This window comes from Pteronotus mesoamericanus, unplaced genomic scaffold (assembly GCF_021234165.1).
Source record: "Pteronotus mesoamericanus isolate MK-2021 breed Mesoamerican mustached bat unplaced genomic scaffold, CSHL_Meso_final scaffold_85, whole genome shotgun sequence".
Lineage (NCBI taxonomy): Eukaryota > Metazoa > Chordata > Mammalia > Chiroptera > Mormoopidae > Pteronotus > Pteronotus mesoamericanus.
The window spans coordinates 39,465,540-39,490,586 of record NW_026555329.1 but is presented as its reverse complement, the minus strand read 5'-3'; the positions used below and the strand labels follow the sequence as shown (position 1 = coordinate 39,490,586).

Here is a 25,047-nt window from a genome sequence, read left to right as displayed (position 1 = left end):
GTTATTGTTTTTACTTGGCAGCTTCTGTGTTTTTGAAACAGGCATTTGAAGGAGAATACCCTAAATTACTGCGTCTTTTTAATGATTTATGGAAGCGTCTTCAACAATACAGCCAAAGTATTCAAGGAACATTTAATGCAAGTGGAACTACAGACCTCTATGTTGATCTGCAACACATGGAAGATGATACACAAGACACATTCATACCAAAAAAGCCAGATTATGAGTATGTTTGTTTAATCAAACCTTTTTGTTGGCATATTAAGGATTTGGTTTAACATAATCTTATGTTAGATAGGGTGTCAGTCTGGTAGGAAAAAAACTGAATATACGCAAACTTAAACCTGAAAAATCTCTTAGATCACTCATAATGGGGAGCCATATTAGAAAACAACGCACATCTTAAGTTTAAAGCAGCCAACTTTTCCTCCTATATTGAAAGCGTATCATTTTCAATTTTATATTTGCATACCAAATCAATTGATTTGCACACCTTTAAACACTAGAATTATCGTTATAGTGAGGAGGCTGACTCAGATAACAGATTGTTATCACTGCCTTGTAAGAAAAATGTTGGATAGATTCATAAGTGATATTTAAATGTTTAATTTTCTTTCACTTTTAAAAAAAATATTTATAGTTGAATTTTGTCCTTTGCAGTAAGAGGTTCTGGCTGGTAAAATATAGGAAGTAGAAGTTTTGACTGGCAAAGTAAGTGGAACATGAGTAGACTAGAATGAAAACTGAGGGCAGTGAAACAAGGATGGCTTAGGAGAGACAAAACAACAGGGGAGCCTAGGCTGGGCTGCCTGACCTCACGGAAAAGTCAGAGAAAAGGAGGCCTGGAAGACTGGCTCAGGGGGTTAGCCTGGGTCGAGCTGCTGCTGCCTGTTGCTCCCCTGGTGGCTAGTCTCGTGGGGACCCTTAGAGTTTAGGAGATGCAGGCCTAAGAGGGAAGAAAATCATGAGTATGTTCTCAGGAGGCATGTTTTCTTCATTAACTTTTTTATGAAAACATGGAGATTGGATAAGGACTAATGGAAGAGGGGACAAGAGGACTAAACCCATATGTTGATCTACAAAGATCTAATAATATATTAGTCTTTTCAAAAAGTATATAAAATAACGTATCCTATATACTTAAGATTCTGTTTCTGTATTAGTTTTTAAAATCCATATGCTTACTCTAAAAAAGGTCTGGAAATATACATAGCAAATGATAACAATGGTTTATCTCTGGGAGGTAGAATTTTTATTTTGTATTTCCTGCTTTTTAAATTCAATAGAAAAAAAATCACTATGTTTTTCATTAATGGGATGTTATCCTCACCTTTCAGAGACTAAATGCAGTAAAGTAGTTGCTGGGGAAGAGGACCTATGACCCATATTTAAGAGCTCCCAAAATTAAGGAAACAAATGCAGTGGGTTTTAAATATATTTTTGAGTCCTGGTGGGTGAGGCTCAGTTAGTTGGAGCATCAGTCTCAAAGGTCATAGGATTTAAGGTAGATTGGAGAAATCAAGGCAGAGATTGGATTACAGGATAGTTAACAAGATTATGTGGTCCCTTGAAGATTAACATCTCCCCCTTCCCTGGGTATTATTTCCTGTATTTCAAAAGTGTTAACATATAAAAATGGACAGGGTTGGTTTAAAACCTTTACCTAAAGAAGTTAGAGGCCTGAGGTATGACTACTCACCAAGACGAGCCCAGTTAAGAGTTTATGATCAGATCACTCTATGAGGTTACTTTCCATAGAACTCTTTTTTAATCCACATCCCCCAATTTACAACTAGAGGGCCGACTTTCTGAGGGGAGGTAAGCCTCAGCATGCCTCTTCCTGGACACAGCTGCTAATAGTTGAGGCTAAATGAGATCAGGAGGTGGGTGCTCCCATATTGGACCTAGGTACCACTCATGGAGTGGCATCTCTACCTTGTTGTGACTCCCTGAAAATACTTGAGTCTCAATAAACCTTCCTCTGGCTTTTTACATAGTGGTTTCATGCCAGGAAATGCAGGCTGTGGGGACCACAGGCTACTGCCCAGCCGCTACCGAGTTACTCAAGTAAGGTGTTACCTGAGACTTTTTTCTTAAGGCAATTTGATGCTGACCAAAATCTGATGTTTTAAGGCCTTAATGATTAAGGAAGGGAGTAGATGTATAGAAAGAAGAATAGCTTATGTTAAAGAGATTGAGTTTCTGCAAAATTACAGAATGTATTTAAAAACAACAATCTACACATATAGAAAGCTCAACAAATTCCAAGCAGGATTAACTCAAAAAGACCACAAACCAGTAAGTTAGGTTCCATAATTAACTCATTTAATGTTTTTTATTTTTTGTACCACTTTCATTAACATATAAACTTTGCAGACAGAGAATTTTCTAACCGACTTCACTGCTACATTTTCTGCACTTAGGAAGTACCTGGCAAATTATGGAGACTCAACTATTTTGGGGAGAGAAGGAAGGAGAGGAGAGTAGTGATTTGGAAAGTTGTTCCCAAACTTGGAGATTTTAGAGTTCGAGCAGTTCAAAAGGTTGACTCAGATATGGAGGATCCATAGTACAGCTAAAATAAAGGTTAGGTAGCCTACCGACACAGGACAGAAAAAAGTTAGAAAAATTACCTGTTTTGATATTGTAGCCACCAAAGATCCTCATAGCACTGGAGAACAGGAAGAGTGTTAAGTACTTAAAATTCAGTGCTAAAATTTCTGTAGAAGAGGGAAGAAATAGCTTCTCCTTCTCTCTCTCTCTCTTTCTTTCTTCTTCTTTTTCTTCCTTCCTTCTTCTTCACATTTATTGCGTTGACATTGGAAAATAGAATCATATAGGTTTCAGGCATATAATTCTGTCATACATCATCTGTATATTGTATTGTGTGTGTGAAGACGCTTCTTAAGGTTAGTGAATGACAGGAGGAAAAATAGAGCAGACATGGACTTCAGTGGAGGATTGCTTGCGACAGATTTAGACACTAGTTCTTCACTTTTACCATTGTGGTCTTTCTCTCTTGATCTGTTGTAGAGGTTATAGTTAGTACTTTACCTGCACATTTTTTTTCTAAAGTGTAAAGAATTTTAAATCTGTATCTTCCCAGCACTTAACAAAGGCCTTGTATGTTGTATTCCTAGTCAATATGTGCCAGGTGAAATACTTCTTGAATAAGAAAATGTTAAGAGATAACTATGGAATTATGGTGTAGAATCCAAGAACATTCTGACTTCTAGGTCTTGTCAGTTGATCAGAAAGGGTGGGAAAGGAGAAAGCCAGGTTTTGGATACATAAAGGAGCAGGTCAGACATTTTCAAGGTTAATATTTAAGATAAAGAGGGATTTAGTTTTTAAAAAAGGAAATAAAAAAGACAGTGGTAGGCCAAAACCAAAAGAGTAGTGGGGCCGGCAAAAGGTTCATAAACAGGAGTGATGTGACAAGATATAGAGTTAATTATAGGAGAAAGAAAGAAGATGGAAATAATGGTTATAGACATTTGATAGTGGTTGTAAAAGGAAAACTATAAGACCCAATAATTGGACAGTTAAATGAAAATCAGCACAAATAATTGAAGACGTGGGAAGAGTAGGGAGGAAAGAGTGTTCAGTAGGTTAAGTTTTGGTTTGTGAAGAATATAAAGTTAATTAGCTTAGAACTCCAATTGAGTGTATTTTTGTGATTGTAAAGCTTTAACAAAATACTTTTTATTTTTTCCTCATTCTTATAGTAACAGTTTTGGCATGGGAAGGCTGATAAAAGCCTACTTCTGTATGTTTACTCCTCTCGGCCAGTGAGTTTTATGGAATATGACGGCTATGGATGAAAAGGGTTGAGCTAGTGCAGCAATTTTCAACCAGTGTGTTCCAAGAATTTTTAAAACATGCAATACCTGACTATTTATTCAGTGGCACTGACCCCTTTTCCCTTAGATTGCCAAATAAAAAAATGACAACAGCCAACATAATAATAACTGTCAGGTGTGACTGCCCTGTCTTGAACCATAAATTTATTGATCATATACTAGAGCTGCATCTCATTGGTCACATCACATAATAACGTTGTAGCTGATTGGATAATTCTTGGTACCAGAATTCCTTATATACAGGTATACGCACCCTGATTTTTTTAAAAGTCACTTTTGAGCAAAAAGGGTAGGTAATTACTACTATTATTAATTTGTGTAAATAAATCAATTATGCCTTTTTTTTATCAGATTGACAAAAATATGTATTTTTTGGTGTGCCACAAAATTTTAGTATTTTGTTCATATGTGCCATGAGGTTTAAAATGTTGAAAATCATTGAGCTAGTGGAACAGGTCTCTGCAGACTTGATACTGTATGAAGACAGGATTTGCTAAGTAAAGGCATAGACCCAATCGAAATATGAAAATTTTAGTGTTATTCTTTGAGTTTCAAGTGACAGACTTACTCCACTAGGTACTGGTGCATATAATAATAATGTTCATACCTAGGATTTATGTATAGATTAAAATGTTTAGTCCTTAGTAAATGTTTAATTACAAAATGTATGTGTAATGATATTTATTTATTTTAAGGATTTTTAAAAACTTCATTGGGTATGGACTTTTTAAGTATATTTTATTGGTTATGCTGTTACAGTTGTCCTAATTATTCCCCTGTGCCCCCTTCCCTCCGCGCCCATCTTCCCTCCAGCAGTCCGACCCCTGCCCCCAGTTCATGTCCATGGGTTGTGCACATAAGTTCTTTAGCTTCTCCATTTTCTATATTGTTCTTAACATCCCATCTATTTTGTTCCTATCAATTATTCTTCTTAAACACTGTACCTTTTACCCCATTCTCCCCCTTCCCCATCCCTGCTGATAACCCTCCCCATGGTCTCTGATTCTGTTCCTGTTCTGTTTGCTTAGTTTGGTTTTGTTTTTGTTTTTTAGATTCAATTGTTGATAGTGTGAATTTGCTGTCATTTTAATATTTATGGTTTAATCTTCTTTTTCTTAAATAAGCTCCTTTAACATGTCATATAATATATTTCATGTAATAAGAGCTTGGTGATGAACTCCTTTAGCTTCACTTTATCTGGAAAGCACTTTATCTGCCCTTCACCTTAAATGATAGGTTTGCTGGATACTTTGAATACTTCTTGCCAGTCCATTGTCTGCAAAGTTTCTTTTGAGAAATCAGCTGATAGTCTTATGGGAACTCCTTTGTACCATAGCTCTCTGCTTTTCTCTTGCTGCTTTTAAGATTCTCTCTTTATCTTTAACCTTTGGAATTTTCTAAAATACATTTTTAAATATTTTTTTCTTATTCTACATGTAGAGTTACTCTTTAGGAGATATATTTTTAAAGAAAGGCAGTTATAGCCCATTATAATTGCACTTATTGATGTTAATTTTCAATAAATTTTGTTCCCACAGTCCAGAAAAGGCGTTAAAAGACTCACTACAGCCCTATGAAGCTGCTTATTTATCAAAATCCTTATCTCGACTTTTTGATCCTATCAATTTGGTTTTCCCCTCTGGTGGTCGTAATCCTCCTTCTTCAGATGACTTGGATGGCATTATTAAAACTATAGCAAGGTATGTATTTTTTATGTAGTGGCATGTTACTGAAATACCTGGTAAGTTTATTAGTCATGTATGATTGCAGTATATTTTTAACTTATTGCAGATTATTCAAGTAATTAGTCCTGAAATTAAGAGTTTTGCAGTAAATGAGTGTACATTAAGTACTTGAGATTCCAATTAATAAAATCATTTAAATACAATCTAACCACAGTCTGTTCTGATTATTCTGTATCTTGTCAATGATAGAAAGTAAATCTAATTTTTTTTTTTTTTAAGATTTTATTTATTTATTTTTAGAGAGAGGGGAAGAGAGGGAGAAAGACTAGGAGAGAAACATCATTGTGTAAGAGATACATTGACTGGTTGCCTCTTCCCTGCCACCAACTGGGGACCTGGCCTGAAACTCAGGCATGTGTTCTGACTGGGAATCAAACCAGCAACCTTTTGGTTTGCAGGTCTACACTCAATCCACTGAGCCACACCAGCCAGGGCGAATTCTTTATGCCACAGTAAATTTCTACTATTACAGGAAAATAAGTCTAGGAATAATTTTATAAGTAGAGAAGCCAAAGCGTAGAGGTTAAGGTTTTATTTCTTTTAAGATTTTATTTATTTATTTTTAGAGAGAGGGGAAGGGAGGGAGAAAGAGAGGGAAAGAAACATTGGTATGCAAGAGAAACATCAATTGGTTGCCTCTCCCATGCCCCCAACTGGGGGCTTGGCCTGCAGCCCAGGCATGTGCCCCGACTGAGAATGGAACCAGTGACCTTTTGGTTCCCTGGCCAGAGCTCAGTCCACTGTGCCGCACCAGCCAGGTCACTGTTTCCTATCTTAAATCCATCAAGTACTTCATGACATACACAGTATTATAATCCAGAGTAGCAACCTTGCGTTTACTATTTTAATCCTTCTAGGTGAATGTGACAAATTTTAAAATCCCTGAAAGGGAAGGTATCCTAGCAGAGGGGCCTCCTGAATGCTTGCAGACAATGTAATTATGTTACCCAACATAATTTGGGTCCTAAGTTGGGTCTTGCTGCCTGCTACCACTCTCTAGGCAAAATTCCAAAGGCAAAGGTTTTGTGATAAAGGAAAGGAGTTTTTATTCAAAAGCTCTGCAATTCTGGAGTAACAGCTTTTCTCTTGCATTAGTCACTTAGGCTTATCAATTAAGGCTAAACCCTTCAACTCTTTAGTTAATAGCTTTAATCACTTAAGCCTACCAATTAAGGCTAAAATCTTTTAACTCCTCACCTCCCTTATCAGTCCCCATTTTTAATTATCTTATTTCAATAGGATTAGTTTGCAAACTAAAAGAACTTAGATACAAAAGCTACACAATTTTAGAAGAATGGAAGGCTTCTGCCTCACAGCCTGTCCCCTCTAGAACACGGGTTCCCAACCAAGGGCCACAGACTGGCACTGATCTGGGGCCTGTTAGGAACCAAGCCTCATTGCAGGAGAGGTGAGTGGCGGGCGAGGGAGTGAAGCTTCGCTCACAATGCTGCCTGAGCTCTGCCTCCTCTCTCCCCAATTCTGCCTGTCTCTGGTCCATGGGAAAACTGTCGTCCATGAAACTGGTCCATGGTGCCCAAAAGGTTGGGGACTGCTGCTCCAGAACACCCAAAGAGGAGTAACTCTGACATCCTCTGCCAGGCCAGCCTGATCTTAGGCTGGGCCCAGAGTTTCTTCTCCAAAATTTATCCAAAATTCTGTCCTATGGGAAATTCAGGGAGCTGTAGCATGACATTTTCAAGGAAGAGAGCCTGAGAGCCAGTCTCTGCCTTTTTTTTTTTTTTATTTTAAATCTTCTGGCATATAATTCCATGCACTCTGCAGCCGTTCAGCGTCTCAGCCAGTCCTGTCCTGGGCTGTTCACCGCTGCCTCGGGCAGCCTCCTCCCACCGCCCCTCTTTACCCCTCCCCTGTAATGTAATTTGATCAGATCTCTGTATCAATTATACTGTTACCTTTAGACACTTAGAGTTGCCCAAATCAATTTGCAGTTATGACTATCTCAGTTCCTGCCATAGCTAACAAACTGTCATAACAGTAGGTCTTTACATTTGTCAGTGAACACTTTGAGGAATTAAAACAGTAGTTAGACAATATAGAACGAAGGTATAGAAATGTCTAGATTCTTTTACACCATAAATTTGAAGATGGTGATTCTGAGGCTGTGTGAGAATGACTACAAAGCCACAGATATAGTATATGTAAACATCTCTCCAGCTGCAAATACATCTTAACATTGTCTAAAATGCCCAGCATCTTGATCCTAAATCTCTCCACAATTATCTTGACTTTCTAAAGTTCTGATTCTAGATTTTTTTAACCCTAATGTGTTTATCTGCTTAGCATGGTAGCAATAAAAACAGTCCTGGATTCAATTTGGTCTCTTTGACCTGCTTATAGGAATATTAAAGGGGCATCTCCCTCATGCAGCTTGGCAGTGCTGTAAATCAAATATGATGTGGAGCTTAAAGAAGCATACTTATGCCAGTGTTTAAAAGTGAACATTAAGGAAATTATGTCTTACTGTTATGTGAGGTCTGTGGAAAAAGTCTATCCATTGTTAATATAATGAGAATGGTTTGTGCCACATTAATGTAATCTGGCAGCCACAGAGGGTGGACTGGAATGCGCAAACAATTACAACTTCTCTGTACTAGTCAGTGGGGTGGTGCCCCCTGTTGAGTGAGTATGTGAACTGTGTGGCCGTCGTATTCAAAATGACTGAGCAAATAGAGCACAAATCTGCATCAAATTTTGCATTAAGCTTGAACATTCCCCTGTGGAAACTATTTGGATGATTCAGAAGGCCACACTGCAGTTATAGGCAACTGCTGATTGGCAGCTTTATCATAACAAAACACCTGCTCACGCATCATGCCTTGTACAGAGTTTTTTGGTGAAATATCAAATCACCTAGGTGACTCAGTCTCTCTACAGCCCAGATTTGGCACCCTGCGACTTTTGGCATTTCCCAAAACTAAGATCGCCTTTGAAAGGGAAGAGATTTCAGACCATGGATGAAGTTCAGGAAAATATGCCAGGCAGCTGGTGGCCATTGGGAGAACTGCGTGAGGGGTCCCAAGGTGCCTGCTTTGAAAGGGACTGAAGTGTCAATGTTCTGTATACAGTGTTCCTTGTATCTTGTATCTTCTTCAATAAATGTATATTTTTCATATTACATGGCTGGAGACTTTCTAGACAGACCTCTGCAAGGACATTTTGTCACCCATAGTCTGCACTAGTGTTTCAAAGTCCTTCATTTTCTTCCTAAAGAGAATCTGATAAGTGCCAAGATTTAATCTGCTACTTCAAAGACAGTAATTATGTCTCCTGTTTTCTACCTCTGTGTGGGTTTTCATGAAAGTTTTAACTCCTAGTATTCTTTCCATGGTGTTTGTAGACACTCCTTTTTTTTTTGTTTTGGCTTGGTAGTCACTTCAAATATTCCAGTTAACTCAGTATTAAAGTTGAAAATAAACACGAGAAATACTTTAAGAATCCAAAATTTCAAATTTCAGATTAAATTCTTGTTATGCTTTAGATATATTTAAAAAGCTGCACAAAATAGCATGAATTGGCATTAATTTCTAGAAACTGAGTATCTTTATGTAGCATATGTAATTTATATTGTTAGCTCATGTCCTCCAAGGTCATCATTTCCATTCAAGAGCTGTCATTTCTTTGCAGATGTCTGTAATATGTAGTGGTTCTAATTGCACTTATCAGTATTAACAAGGTTGCAACTTTAAAAATCTGTACACAATTTACTCTCATAATCACAGCCTGAATCCACATATAATATGCTTTTATTAATGAGAGACTGATTATTAACAAAATCATCTCAAAGCGCTTCTCTGAAATGCTGAATTTAGGAGGGAAAATGAAACAATGGAACCAATTCTTGCAAGCAATCAATGAAATCCTTAAAAAGAATTGCCATGTTGCTTATTGGTTTTAGGTTTATATGTTTGTTATTGATTTTACGTTTATATGTTTGTTAATAAGCAGTGCTGCTAATAATTAAAGTCCATTTTTGTTTTGTCCAGTGAACTAAATGTAGCTGCCGTTGATGTAGACCTCACATTAGCTGTGTCAAAAAACGTGGCAAAGACCATCCAATTATATGGTGTGAAATCAGAGCAGCTTGTAAGTGATATCGCTTCTGTAAACTTGTATGATTTCGTTTAAAATTACTTATATAATATTTGACTAACTATGAATATTAAATTGACTGAGTATTAATTAACTTTTTTCTTGTGACCTGTTGATGTTTTATTTGTGTTTAATATCTCTTTATTTTCTTTTTTATTTCTTTTAATTTTTTTATTGTATTTTTTTCCCATTGACATTTAGTCCCCTTACACTCCCCTCCCCCAGCAATTGCCACACTGAATATTAATTTACTGGCATTTTTACTTTAGTGAACTTCTGAAACTTTCTGATGAATTTAAACCAGAAAAAAATTGTTACATCTATTAAAAAATGGACCTCCTATACCATTGTCATAGTCTCAGAATGCAGGCAGTTTAAAAATTTTTTTTTACTTATTTATTTTTCTTCTTTTATTATATTTTTAAAATATTGTGATTTTAGTTTTAACTTTCTAGATTACTAACAAGAATAACAATATTTTCAAATATTAGTGACCAATTATGTATTTTTTCATACTTTCAATTTTTACAGGACTATTTTATTCTTCATATTTTCTGAATTCTGATTGTTTATCATCAGTTATATGTGGTACAAACAACTTCTTTCAGTCTGTGGCTTGTCCACGTTACTTTCTTTGGGGTTATTTTCTGATTAATAGAAGTCTTAATGTTACTATAATAAGACACAACTTTTTTCCTTTACTGTTTATGCCTTTTGAATCCTAAAAATCCTTTTAAAAGTCTTGTAACATTTGTCCTTATCTTTATCATTCCTTCTAAAATTTTTAAGTTCTCTCTCTCTCTCATATTTAAATCTTTAACTTTCTTGGAATTAACTTATGTGTGTGGTGCAAAGAAAGTATTTAATGTCATGGCTTTTTTCTTTTTACTTGCAGAGTTATTTATTTATTTTTACTTTTATTATATTGTATTGATTATGCTATTACAGTTGTCCTGGTTTTCCCCTCTTTGCCGCCGTTCACCCAGCGCCCCCTCCCTCCCTCAGGCATCCCCCGCCATTGCCCATGTCCGTAGGTCCTGTGTCTAAGTTCTCTGGCTGCTCCATTTCCTACACTGTACTTTACATCCCCATGGCTATCCTGTAACTACCTATTTGTACTTCTTAATCCCTTCACCTCTTCACCCATTCCCCCAGACCTTCTCCCGTCTGGCAACCATCAAAACACTCTCTGTGTCCATGATTCTGTATCTGTTCTTCTTGTTTGCTTAGTTTGATTTTTAGATTCAGTCGTTATTAGATTTGTAGTTTTTGCCATTTTATTGCTCATCGTTTTTATCTTCTTTTTTTCTTAAAGAAGTCCCTTTAACATTTCTTATAATAATGGTTTGGTGATGATGAACTCTTTTAGTTTTGGTCGTTGTTTTTTTGTTTTTTGGGGTTTTTTTTTGATCTGGGAAGCTCTTTATCTGCCCTTTGATTCTAAGTGATAGTCTTTGTTGGGTAACAATCTTGGCTGTAGGTCCCTGCTTTTCATGACTTTGAACATCTTACCAGTCCCTTCTAGCCTGCAAGTTTCTTTTGAGAAATCAGTTGACAGTCTTATGGGTACTTCCCTGTAGGTAACTAACTCCTTTTCTCTTGCTACTTTTTAGATCCTCTCTTTATCTTTAACCTTTGGCATTTTTAATAATGATGTGTCTTGGAGTGGGCCTCTTTGCATCCATCTTGTTTGGAACTCTCTGTGCTTCCTGAATTTACATGTCTCTTTTCTTCACCAAATTAGGAACATATTCTTTCATTATTCTTTCAAATAGATTTCCAGTTTCTTGCTCTTTCTCTTCTCCTTCTGGCACTCCTATGATGCGAATGTTGGAGTGCTTGAAGTTGTCCTAGAGGCTGCTTGTACTATCCTCATTTTTTTTTAATTCCTCTTTTTTCTTATTGTTCTGATTGGTTGTTTTTTGGTTCCTTATGCTCCAAATCATTGATTTGATTCTCAGCTTCATCCACTCTACTGTCGTTTCCCTGTAAATTGTTCTTTATTTCAATTAATGTATCCTTAGTTTCTAACTGTATCTTTGTGCTACTTTATGGGCTAGTTACATATTTTTTAAAATAATAATTATTTCAGATTGATCAAATTTACCCTCTCATTTGACCACTTACTCCATGTATTCATGCACCATTTCTTACTGTGAAATTGACTTGAACTGTTAGAAAATTGTTGGAAGAAATGAAGTGCTTAAAATTGTAATAGTAAAGTATTGATTAAATTTCTAAATGTTCTAACCCTAGAGCCTGGAAGTTTAACCCTAAAATTATTTTATTTGAAATTGGTGTTTGCATATATTTAAAACAATAGCTATGTAACTGAATCATAATCTTAATTCTATAAAGTTAAGCACATACATTATTAGTATATATGTGTGCTAACTGAAATCTAAAGAATAAGGCTTTAATATACTTTTACCTGACATTGATGAGCTACAGTAATTTTAGAGAATGTTCCAAAATCTGATATCTATACTGTCTTTATAGTGTAGCCAACCATAGTTTCAGTTTAGCCTCTCTGACTGCTCCCAGTTGAAATGTCAGAAAATGAAGTAATCTAGTTTACCTATGCCCTGGTAGTTCCAGTTGGCTCTAGAATAATTTTTAGGGAAGGCTGGTAACAAACAACTGAAGGAATTTGTATAAAATGATTCTCGATGATATAGTCATGTCCTACTTTCAGTTCCAAAAGATAGCCAGGTTTTGTTCGCATGTTATTAATAATATTAATAATATGGTGCTGTTTTCCATTCAATTGTTCTTGCAGCTTTCACAAATAATTTAGAAGCTTCTTGTTTTTAAACTTTGTTTATTGAAAACGGGCCCTATAGATCATCAAAGCTCTTTGTAGGTAATAATATGACTAATTTTTCTCTCAAGGTTTTTTAAAAATGTGGGGTTTTTTAAAAATTTATTTTAGAGAAGGAGGGGGAAGATAGAAACATCGATTTGTTGTTCCACTTACTGATATATTCATTGGTTGATTCTTGAATGTGCCCTGCCTGGGGATCGAACCCACAACCTTGGCATATTTGGATAATGCTCTAACAACTGAGCTACCCACCCAGGGCAACATGGTTTATTTCTATAGATGAAATTCAGGACTATATCCAATAGAGTAAAGTCTAATGTAATTAATAAAAACATCAGGAGGATAATCATTATGAGATGGTCTCACCTAAGGACATTAGAAGGAAGAGCCAGCATATGTAGAGGAAATATTTTATTTTTTTGCTTTAGGAGGAGGCAGTGGTAATGGTAACTTGTGATTTCAGTTAAGGCAATAATGCAAAAAACGTTGACAAAATACATCAACAAACATCTGATTAAATTGATACTTTGGTCAGAAAGCCTGTAACCCTAAATTACTCAGGCCGACCAAATCTACTATGTTAAAGGTTAATAGAAAGTCATTAACTTTAACATTTTTTAATTGAACTGTTTCTTTTTTTACAAGTAATTTTACTTTTCAACTTTTGTTGTATTTTATAAAGAAAGCCTTAGCATTAAATAAGCGTACAAAGAGCATCATTTGCTTTACTTTTTTAAATATATATCTCATTGGTTATGCTATTATAGTTGTCCAATTTTTTTCTCCCCTTTATTCCCCTCCACCCTGCACTGCCCTTCCCCCAAGCACCCCCTTAGTTCACGTCCTTGGGTCGTACATATAAGTTCTTTGGCTTCTCCATTTCCTATACTATTCTTAACCTCCCCCTGTCTATTTTGTACCTACTGTTTAAGCTGCTTATTTCCTGTACCTTTTTCCCCATTCTCCCCCACCCCAGTCTCCATTTCTATGATTCTGTTCCTGTTCTAGATGTTTGCTTAGTTTGTTTTTGTTTTTGTTTTTGCTTAGTTTCAGGTGTTGATAGTTGTGAGTTTGTTGTCATTTTACTGTTCATAGTTTTGATCATCTTTTTCTTAGGTAAGTCCCTTTAACATTTCATATAATAAGGGCTCAGCGATGATGAACTCCTTTCACATTACCTTATCTGGGAAGCACTTTATCTGCCCTTCCATTCTAAATGATACCTTTGCTGCATAGGGTAATCTTGGATGTAGGTCCTTGACTTTCATGATTTTGAATACTTCTTTCCAGCCTCTTGCCTGCAAGGTTTCTTTTGAGAAATCAGCTGATAGTCTTATGGGCACTCCTCTGTAGGTAACTGTCTCCTTTTCCTTTGCTGCTTTTAAGATTCTCTCCTTATCTTTAATCTCGGGTAACTTAGTTATGATGCCTTGGTGTGTGCTTCCTTGGGTCCAACTTCTTTGGGACTCTCTGAGCTTCTTGGATCTCCTGGAAGTCTACTTCCTTGGCCAGATTAAGGGAGTTCTCCTTCATTATTTTTTCAAATAAGTTTTCAATTTCTTACTCCTCCTTTTCTACTTCTGGCACCCCTATGATTTGGATGTTGGAACATTTAAAGTTGTCCCAGAAGTTCCTAAGCCTCTCCTCATTTTTTTGAATTCTTGTTTTTGCATTCGGTTCTGGTTGAATGTTTATCCCTTCCTTCTGCTCCCAATTGTTGATTTGAGTCCTGGTTTCCTTCCCTTTCTCAACAGAAGGGGCAACCTTCCCTGTATACATTTCTTTATTTCACATTGCATAGTCTTCTCTTTTTCCTCCATTTTGCAACCATACTCATCCAATTCAGTGAGCATCCTGATTACCAGTGTTTTGAACTGTGCATCTGATAGGTTGGCTCTCTGTTCATTGCTTTGTCTGTTTTTGGAGCTTTGATCTGTTCTTTCATTTGGGCCATATTTCTTTGTCTCAGTGTGTCTGCTATGTTGGAAGGGACAGAGCCTTAGGTATTCGCCAGGGTGGGACAACCAGGTCGCTGACTTGTGATGCTGTCTGTGGAAGTGAGGTCCGAGAGGGAACAATGCCAGTTGCTTGGCTCTCAGCCGGCTTTCAGTCACTTCCCCCACTACCCACAGGCAAATCAGGCCCTTCTGGTGCTGACTCCCAGGTGGGTCGATTTGTGTATGTTCTAGGACCCCGTGGGTCTCTCTAACAGACTCTCCTGTGAGGCTGGGAGTTTATCCTGCCACCTCAATCCCCACAGGTTTTTACTTCCAGGGGTTTTGAGGCTTTCTCTTCCCACATTGGAACCCTGGATTTTGCCATCTGTATCGCTCCCAGCTGTTCCTCCTGGTTTATCCACATGCAAATGTGGGACTGCCCAGTCTGCCAGCCGCAGCCTCTTCTGCCCAGTCCTCCAGCCTCCGCCTTGCTGCGTATCCTCTCTTCCTCCTTGGCTCCCCATCTCCACCCCTCCTACGCGTCTGGATGAATATTTCTTCTTTAGCTCCTTGGTTGTCAGACTTCCCTACAGTTGGATTTTCTGGCAGGGTGAGTTATTTTCGCTTTTAAAATTGTTATTGTCCATCTTTTGGTTATGCGAAGGGGCAAAGTATATCTACCTATGCCTCCATCTTAGCCGGAAGTCCTCCATTTGCTTTATTTTTTAAAAATATTGATTAATGACAAGTAACATTTTAGTATTTATCTCTTACTTTTTAGCTGTTAATATTACTATTTCTTCCACTCTTCTGTTTTAAAATTTTACATGTTTTGTCCCTTGATTTTGCCATATTTCTATTCTTTTAGTATTAGTTCACTGAAAACATTTAGAGAAAAATAGCCAACATTAAGACTTTACTGGGAGAAAGACATGGAACAGATTGTTTAGTAGAAATCTACTCTGTCTGTAAATTGGTATAATGTCTAAAAATGGAGGATTCTTTTTATAGATGAAAAATTTAAGCCTCAAGTCCACAAGGTTGAAAAGTGACATAAATCAGTTCAACAAGTAAGACAAAGGAGGGCTAGAAGTTTAAAGATGAGCATGTTTTCAGAAAGGGTGACTTGACCCTCCTGCACCTCCCAATACCCTCCTGCACCTCCCTGCACGCCGGCAGTCCCATATTGTTGTCTGTGTCCCTGAGTTCTCTTTCTTTTCTTTTTTGCCCAACCCCTCCACTCCCGACGCCGCCCCCAGATCTCCCACAGCTGTCAGCCTGCTCTCTATCTGAGTCTGTCTCTGCTTGTTTGTTCACTTGAAACCTGTGTAATTTTGTTAACTGGTGTCACCTCAGTAAATTCAATAAAGTGGGAAAAAAAGGTGACTTGAAAATGAGCAGCTTTACAGAGTCCTTAATTTCCCTAAAGGTTAGTTGAGGAAACTTCTCTTATCAGATCATTTTAGTATATTTGACTGCCTTTACTCACATCAGGATAAAGGCTCATAAAAGGAGTTTTCCAAGTAGGTTCCTTCTGTGGGTCATCTAAGTTAACTGTGTGTACTCGGATCTATTTTTCCACATGTCTGTGAAACCTATGTGTTGTTTCTTTTCAACCTCATTATTTTAATGTTCTGGATATAATAGAATATAACATATAAGTTATATATATAGCATATATTTTATATATATATAGTATACGTTAGGTAGGTGAGTGATGCGGGCTGTGAAAGAATGCGCAAAGAGAAGAAAGTGTAGAGAATAAAGTTTTTATTCAAACTCCAAGAAAGGAGAGGGGCATGGTGTGGAGAGATACATCAGCATCTCTTTGAGGGTTGGGGGCTTTGAGCTTTTATTGGATTATCATTGGATTTAAAAAAGGGTGGCGGGTTGCTGCTGTGTGGCCCCTGGGCTGTTGGTACATTGTAACAGAGGCTGCAGTTTGTTCCAGTGTTATCTTCTGCCTGTGGCTGTAGAAAGTTCTGTTATTGCTTCCAGTAATTTCTGGTCCTGGGGACGAAAGCTCAGAAGAGTAAAATGGCAGTCATGTTTAATGAGGTCATTGGCCTGCTCAGCAAATGGCTCCATAATAGCAAATGGACCTGATTTTATCCTTTTAGCGTGTGTGTGTGCGCGTGCACGTGCACTTAAAACAATCTGAAATTATTTTTTCATTACACATGTATGTATCATCTTTCTAAGGCTTTTCTGTTATTAACAACCAAAGCTATGTGTCATACAAAGCTAAACCTCTATAAAGACAAATCCTTAAATTCTTTTTTCTGATTCTTAAATGGTACCCAAGAATTCATTATTTATAAGGTTAGGGTAGGACCATCAAAGTAATTACCATTATCAAGCATTTATAGTGGCCTGGACTGTGCCAAGCCATGTACATGTATTATCTCATTTATTTCACAACAATCTTATAAAATGGAAATACTGCTGTTCCCCACTGCAAAATGTGGAAATCGAGGCTGAGAAGGAAGGGTTAGTAGCATGCCCAAAATAGATTGCTAAAGACAGAATGCCAGCTAGCAAGTATTGAAACTAGCATTCAAGCTCAGATTAGACTCTACATCAAACTTTAAAACTCTCTTATCTCCACAAGTACATCTTTCTGTTTTTAATAACAAAAGTGGGCTCATGCTATACCCATTGTTTTGTGATTTACGTATTCCTTTTATAATATGATGTCGATATCAACATGTGTCTTTCTTATATATGTATAGTATATTTCATTTAGGTATCAGTTTATTTAATTTCTTTGTTTTTAATGGCGAGTATCTTTGTACTTTTGGGATGCTATAATAAACGCCACAAGCTGGGTGGCTTATGAACAATAGCAATTTCTCTCTCACAGTTCTGGGGCCTGAGGAGTCCCAGATGAAGGCACCAGCGTGTTTGATGTCGATGAGAGCCTCTTTCATGGCTGTACGTGGCTCTTCTTCCCCTGTAGCCTCGAGGCGGAAAGGGCAAGGCTTTCTCAAGCTTCTTTCCTAAGGTACTCATCCCATCCACGAGTACTTTACCCTTGCAGATCTCATCATCTCCCAAGGGCCTCACCTTTTAATGCTGTCACCTTGGGTGTTAGGATTCAACACGAAGTGGGGGTGGGGAGATATAAACATCCAGACGAAAGCAGATATTTAGATGGTATAATAGTTTTATTCAGGAATAATAGGGATTTAGCCTTAAATTCTCATGTGAGAATTATAAGTAATAGAGCTCACTTCCTCTAATACATATTTAATTTAATATGTGTCATATGAATATTAGCTTCCAGGGTACTTTTTTCGTGAAAATCAGGTCAGTGTTTTCTGGACTCTCGTCATTTAAAAATCCTCATTCATCCGTGTTGACAGCAATTACGAAGTTATAATTTATTTACTAGGATTTTATGTTCAGAATACACACAAATACCTATAGATGCACATATCAAATATTTTATGATTGAACTAACAGATTGATTACTTAATGGTGATATATTTGTAATTTGTGTAGTTTTGAAATGTGACCTTTAAAAAAAATGTCACTAGAACTTGCTATGGGGATCGGAATCAATTTTTTTGTCTTCTGTATGTTAAAAGGAAATTAAAATATTATTTTATAAGGGAATTACTGTTTTATAATTTATAGGCTTATAAACTTTTGTAATATCAAAATTATAGGCAAATATACTAAATATTCCTTTTAAAAGGTAAATTGTCAGGGTATTTTCCAACAATAATTATTATTTGATGGAAATCTAGAATCTTAGTTTATAAATGTCAAATGTTATAAACTGAGAAAGTAGACCGGCATTTCATTGGGTTGCAGACCGCTTGAAACAAGAATAGGAATGACATTTCAGGGGAGGTTTCAGCTTCAGTGCAGGTCATTAGCTTTGTACGAGGTCAGTTCTTGATGGCAGTAGGGCTTTTTAAAGCTTTGTAAATACCGTATATGCTTTATTCTTTGTATAATTTCATAAGTGATTTGGAGACTTGACATTCCTATCATGGAAGTAAACCTACATGTATGCTGTTTAAATGATATAGAAACATGAGGTCAACTTTTTTACTTTTAAAGTGAATACTTAATGCAGTTTTAAATGTCATCTACCTGATTACTGTCCTGTATAATATCATATGGTAATAACCTATGTTATTAACCTTCTAATAAATAAGTAAAAATTTGTGTGTGTTTTTTGAGAGTACATTTATTGAAACTGGGGACAGTGAAACAAGAAAGGGCTTAGGATAGAAAGGAGGATAGGAGAGGGACTAGGCAGGGCTGCTCTCAGCTCCCTGGAAAGTCACCAAACGGGGCCATGGAGACAGGTTCGGGGACTCAGCCTGGCAGGAGCTGCCACTGGCCATTGCTCCCCACTTGCAAGTCTCAGGATGTCTCTTAAAGTTTAGGAGATGCATGCCTGTGAGGGAAGAAAAGGAGGACGGGAAAGGCACAGGAGCGCTCTTGGGAGGGAGAGCGCCAAGAAACAAAGAAATCGCTTGGAAATTTTTTATACTATGTGCTGACAAATGAACCGTATTAGACCTCTTGGACCAAATGTACTTTAGCTGCAATACAAATATACTGATCCCTTTGCATTACCTATCCTCTTGATTCTTTAGAAATGACCTTCTATTCTTTCTTATTTCTATCTATTCCTATCTATTCTTATGTTGGACTATTTTAGGATCATTCCTTCTTTTCTTCAAGATAGCTCTGACTTGCTTCCTAGACTTAAAAAGCTTGATGTTCTGCCGACTGTGCCAGGTCAGTAGTAGATGGTCATGCTTGCCTAAGATTCAATGGGCCATAGTGAAGACGGAGAAACGTCCAATAATGGTTATTGACATTTGGAGATATTTTCGAGAGAAAGTCAAAACTTGCAGGTTGTCAGTTCAAGTCTGTCAAAGTCTGAATCAGTTTTTTGTATGCAACAAGAATGTTGCATAACAGACAACCTCAAAACCTGAGTGGGATACAATAGACATTTATTGCTTATACTTTTCAGGGCAAGTGGAGATGCAGCTAGGTGACTTTGCTAACCTTGACTTACAGAAGGCTGGCTGCTGATCTAGGCTGGGCTGTAGTAGTTCAAGACTTGAAAAGAAATTGGGCAATTAGATCTTGCCCCAAAATTCTGCACTTCAATACCATGAAGATTTTCTTAATATATTAGGATTAGTCTGGCTTACCTGGTCCATTTAACACTAAAAGCTTTTAAATCTTTTCAAGCATACCAGTGATAAGGAAGAACTTTTGCTCTTATCTCTGTTCCACTGTATAGGAATATAATTTAATTCCCTAATATGTCCTTTTAAGATTATACTATTTTAAAGTATATGTTTCTGAGAGAGACTGTCAGTGTTTAGTCAAGTTGGGCTCTGATTCACCGAGAGCACCCTCTTCTCTAGCACACACAGACATACTAATATAAAGAATACCAAAGTACAGTCACACTCACAAGTAAGATTTAAAGAAAACCTACACTTACCTCCTAGGGCTGCTCTAAGTATCAGGGGAGTATGACTGGGAGGCAGGATAGCCTTGCAAATGGAACAGGAGCTCAGGGATTGGATCTGCAGAATCCCTGTGGGACGGGATCTCTGCGCCTCCAGCACCAGAGATGGTTCTGAGTTGGAGAACTGGAGGGAGTAGGGGTGGGGAAGGCATAGTTGAAAGGGCACCTATAAAATCCCCAGGCACCAGGGACAAACTGAGAGGAAAAAAAACACTCAAGTGCTTTAAAAAATTAGGATACAGTCCAAATTCATGGCATTTGAATATAAAAGAACTCATTTGCACTTTAGAAACTATTGATTGCCTTTAATTATTCTTTACTATATGAAGCACATAAGACACTGTGGACTAAAAGGGATTTTAGGGAAAGTAACCTTACAGGGTGATCTGAGCATAAATTTCTGACTGGGCAATCATGGCTCAGCCATACAGTTTCTTTAGTGAAAAGTTTTATCTTTGCCTTAAGCAAGCCCTACCCATTGTGTCTGTGCATCCTGGTTAGTACACCTTTGAAGTGCCCCATTTCAGGCCCCTTAGAAGACAAATCACCCTCAGGAGAACACATGACCTTGTTAACTATCCTGTAATCCAGTCCCCGACTTGCTTTCTCCCACCTTCATGTAATCATTCATTCCTTAATTTCAAATGTATAAAAGAAGCTGCAAACTGCCCCTCTAGGGAAATTTGAGAGCTTGCTACCTGGAACATGTCATTAGTTTTGGCTCAAATAAACTCCTTATGTAAACAGTCTCTACAGGTGTGAACATACTTAGGTTGATGGTACCATTAGGCAGTTAACTTTTACTCCACGAACTAGTGTGAGGTTATACCAATTTAGAATATTTTCAGGACATACCTAAAAAGACATGATACATATGAAAAGTGTTTTCTTTGTGATGAAAATCAAGAAAATCTTTCTCCTTCTTGGACAATTCTTTCTTAATTTAATCATTTTCAGTATCTTGGAGTAGGAATTATCGATTGAGAAGGTGTGTGAAGAGGTTTCAGGGGACCTGTGAACCCCAGGAAATTATAAAATGTTATGATCTGTAAATTATTTCTGGGGAAAATGTAGTAACAGAATTGAAAGAGGTCTGTGATCCCTTCTCCCAAAGTAACTTAAAAATATCTGGAAAACCTCCCAAATATTTGGGAATTAAATAACATACTTTTAAATAACCCCTGGGTCTAAAAGGGAAATGTAAAAACATATTTTGAACTAACTAAAAATCAAAATATAAAATATCAAAATTTGTGGGTTGCAGTTAACTTAAGGAAGTTCATAGCACTAAATGTTTATATTGGGAGCAGGTTCTCAAATCCGTGTTCTAATCTTCCACCTCATCTAGGGTGGTATAAGGGAAGTCAGAGATGCTCTATGGCTCCAGCAGTAAAGGCAGCTGGGAAGTGCTGGACTTTGTTGAAACTTCTGAAACTTTTTAACTCTGTAGCCTCAGGCTTGGCTCACTATCAAGAAAGCAGGAATGCCACCCAAAGGTAAACGTCATGTCCCCAAGAAGGAGGTTAATGAATATATAGAGTGTGGATAACTGCCTCATGTTATCTATTAACTTAGAAATGACTATCCACATATGGTTTTACTCTTAACCCTGTGTAAAAAAGAGACCCTGTTCTGGGAAGGTTGGATTTATTCCCAGCCAGCCACCACTGGGAGCAGGCAGCTGCTTTGCCCGTGTGTGTAAGTTTCTCCTATTAAAGCCCTTATGAATTTAAATAAGGCTACGAGTCAACTCTTTGAATCAATTGTGTATTTAGACTTTTGGGGCTTTCCCCAAACAGAGGGAGAAAAACAAATTAAATTCATAACAAGTAGAAAGAAGGAAGTAATAAAGATGAGAGTAGAAATATCAAGATGAAAACAGAAACCAATAAAGAAAAATCAGTGAAACTGAAAGCCTTTTTTATAATTTGTTGATCTAAGAAACATCCAAAACCTGTATAGAATTACTACAAATTTATTTGAGCCACGCTGACAATTGCCAGGAAGCAAAATCTGAAACGCTCCAGAGAATGACAGTTTTACAGTTCTTTTATACAGTTGGAATTAAGGCAGACACTTAAGGAAGATCACATGCAGGTAGCAGAAAGTAAGGTACAGGATTGTTAAGATAATGTGCTCCCTTGAGGATGTTTAGACTTCAAGGATCTGGAAAAGAGGATTCCTAGTGGCATTTCAAAGGTGTGTTAATCTAGATGCACACGAACAATGGACAGAGCTTGGTTAAACCTTTTACTAAAAAAGTTTATATGCTTGGGGCATGACTTCCCACCGTGACCTACCTACCCAGTTAGAAATTTATGATCAGATCACCTTGTGAGGTTATTTTTGGTTTCATTTATTACAGCATTACTTTTTCATCCACAGATTATAAGTGACTTTTGTGAAATGAAGTTACATGTAGGGGAGGAAAGTGTTACCCTCTACCCTTCTAGGTTCGATAGCCAGGTCGATGAAATAAACTGATAATAGAGAGATTAAAAGAAGAAAAAGTACACAAATTTATTTTTTCAATAGTACATGTATGAGAGCATCACAGGAAAAAAATAAGTGAATACCCAAAAAAGGGATGAAATTTGAGAGTTTACCATCTTAATAGGGGATGTGGAAGGGGGGAATATTGGCTATTTAGGAGAGTGTAAGTTATTTTTAGAAAGGTTGAGTGGGCTCTTAGAAAAATAGATGGACGATGTTGTCATGGCAGAAACTCAGTTCTTCTCACTGACACAGTAAAGAATTACAGGTCAGCAAGCCTATTAGCATGCAGCAAAGTTTATTAATGCTACGTTTTAATAGGAAAGCAAGAGCAGGTGTGGTCAGAGTCTAGGTTGCTAGAAGAGAGGTAGCCAGAGGCCAACTGGCCAGAGGCCGGGTTGCCAGGGGTCCCCTGTGTGGCAAGAGAGCCAAGAGGGTCAAGAGCCAAGATAGCAAGTCTTTTGTTCTGAGAACTTACATAGTTGGGGTGAGGGAGTTATAAATTGATTGATGAGTAAAGGTGGTGCCAGCTTTCCCCTGGGGAGACATTAACTACCCAAACATAGGTATGGGGGGTTTATTAGCCCGAATCCTCATCTTGCTCCAGACTCTATTTGTTCATTTTGTATATGTGAAGGGAGGCAGGCAGTTAACCTAAGTTGTTTATGGGCTTTTCTTTGGGCCCTGTATCTCCCTCCCCTTCTCTCTTCTAGGCCTAGGGATGAATACACAGTCTCAACCTTTTCCTTTTCCCAGCTAATGGAGATGATACACACAGACTTTTCAAGGGCTCCTCCTGCCACACTGTGTTGTTGCTCAGGACTCCTGGCAACCTTATCAGACCAAGCTCAGGATGGCTGGGTCAACATGTGAGCTTTTGCTTTTAGCCTCCTGTATTAAGTTCTTTATTAGATTGCAACGGTGAGGGCTGCCTTTATTTCCTCTCTGGCCGCTCATTCTACCATAACCGTATGGTTGGTTGTGACAAAGTTTGAGTGGGTGTGATGTTTACCTCTAGTTTCCTTTCCTGTGATAAGAGTCAATTTACATCTGGAAATGAGTCCTGAGAGTGCCGACCAAGAATAAACGGTGAGGCTGAATAAGAGAGTTGATTGATACATGGCACTCTCCCATGACTCAGGATTGAGCATCCTGACAAGGATCCTAGAGCCACTGCTACCTTGCTGCTGAGATGGTGACCTGTATCTTGAAAGCCATGACGGTCTCAAGTAAATGAGATGTTCATGCCAGAATGCCTTGGCAGTAGAAGGGGTAGAACGTTTGGTGAGGGAGGCATACAAAAATTGGCTTATTACGTGGAATCAGAGTGTCTAGCAATTAAGCATCTCTGGGAGAGCCCAGAGGGCAAGCTCTTCACTAGTGAGTTAGGAACTATGCCAGTGAGGGGGCCACCAGCATTATTAAGAAGCTCCTGGTGATTGTCTTTCTAGGCTGCTCTGGGTCTGGGCCCCCAAATGTGGAGGTTGGCACTGGGGGTGTCGGGCTTCAGAAAAGACACAGCATAGCACTCAACCATCTAAAGCAAGGCGGTCAGGTCATCGTAACAGCAGAAAAGTTGTAATGGCAGTCTGGACCCTCATTTGCAGGGAGTAAGTCAATTAATTAAATAAGCCAGTTGGCCGGTAAACAAACAAACAAAAAAACAAACAAATTAAAAAAAAAAACTGTCCGTCAGTCAGTCTTCCCTGGTTGATAAAATACTTCCTGGCAAGATTGATGCCGGTTGAGGTCCTTTCAGATCTCTTTGTAGAGCGGTGAGTTCTGTGAAAGCCTTTGCATGTGTCTGCTGTTCTTCAAGTACCTTCTGCCCAAAATAATCAATACACCAAAGCAGCATATTTTTTATTGAGTTTAGTGGGGTGACATTGGTTAACAAAACCATATAAATTTCTAGTGTACAACTTAACAAAACACCATCTGCACACGGCACCGTGCACCCATCGCTCACAGTTGTCTCCTTCCATCTCCATTTGTCCCCCCTTTGCCGCCTTCCACCTCCCCGCCCTTTTCCTTTGGCTATCACCATACTGTTGTCTGTGTTTGTGTGTGTGTTTCTTTTTCTCTCAATCCCTTCACCTTTTTTGCATCCAGCCCCCTCAGCCCCCCTCCCCTCTGACAGCTGTCTGGCTGTTCTATGTATCTATACTTCTTGTCCTATTTTATTTGTTATTTTATTCATTAGTTTCCACATATAATTGAGATCCTATTGTTACTGTAACTGAATACAGGTCTGGCTTCCTATTGCAACAAAAGGCAAACGTGTGAGACAGATGCTGTTGGGAAAAAAAAAGCGATTTATTCAGATGCCAGCGATCTCTGAAGATGGGGGACTGTCATCTCAAAGCCCATCTTCACATCTCAGTGCAGGCAGAGGTTTTTATAAGGAGGGCAACTGGAAGCATAAAAAAGAGATCAAGGGAGGGGGCCTGTTTTCTTTGTGTGACAAGGTCCACGCTCCTGGGATAAGTAGGTACCCTAGATATTGAACCCACTGGGAGGCTGTTTGGGCCTTTTTGGGAGAAACTTGATATCCTCTCTCTGT

The 25,047-nt window shown here is 37.9% G+C and overlaps 1 protein-coding gene across 1 annotated transcript in view; it reads left to right on the top strand.

The window, feature by feature from the left end:
- COG5 (component of oligomeric golgi complex 5) overlaps positions 1 to 25,047 on the top strand; it is a 338,428-nt gene that overhangs the window by 248,654 nt on the left and 64,727 nt on the right. Inside the window, exons 12-14 of the mRNA XM_054564649.1 lie at positions 22 to 226; positions 5,402 to 5,563; positions 9,613 to 9,712. Coding sequence (XP_054420624.1) covers positions 22 to 226; positions 5,402 to 5,563; positions 9,613 to 9,712 — 467 coding nt within the window. The remainder of the gene's footprint in view (positions 1 to 21; positions 227 to 5,401; positions 5,564 to 9,612; positions 9,713 to 25,047) is intronic.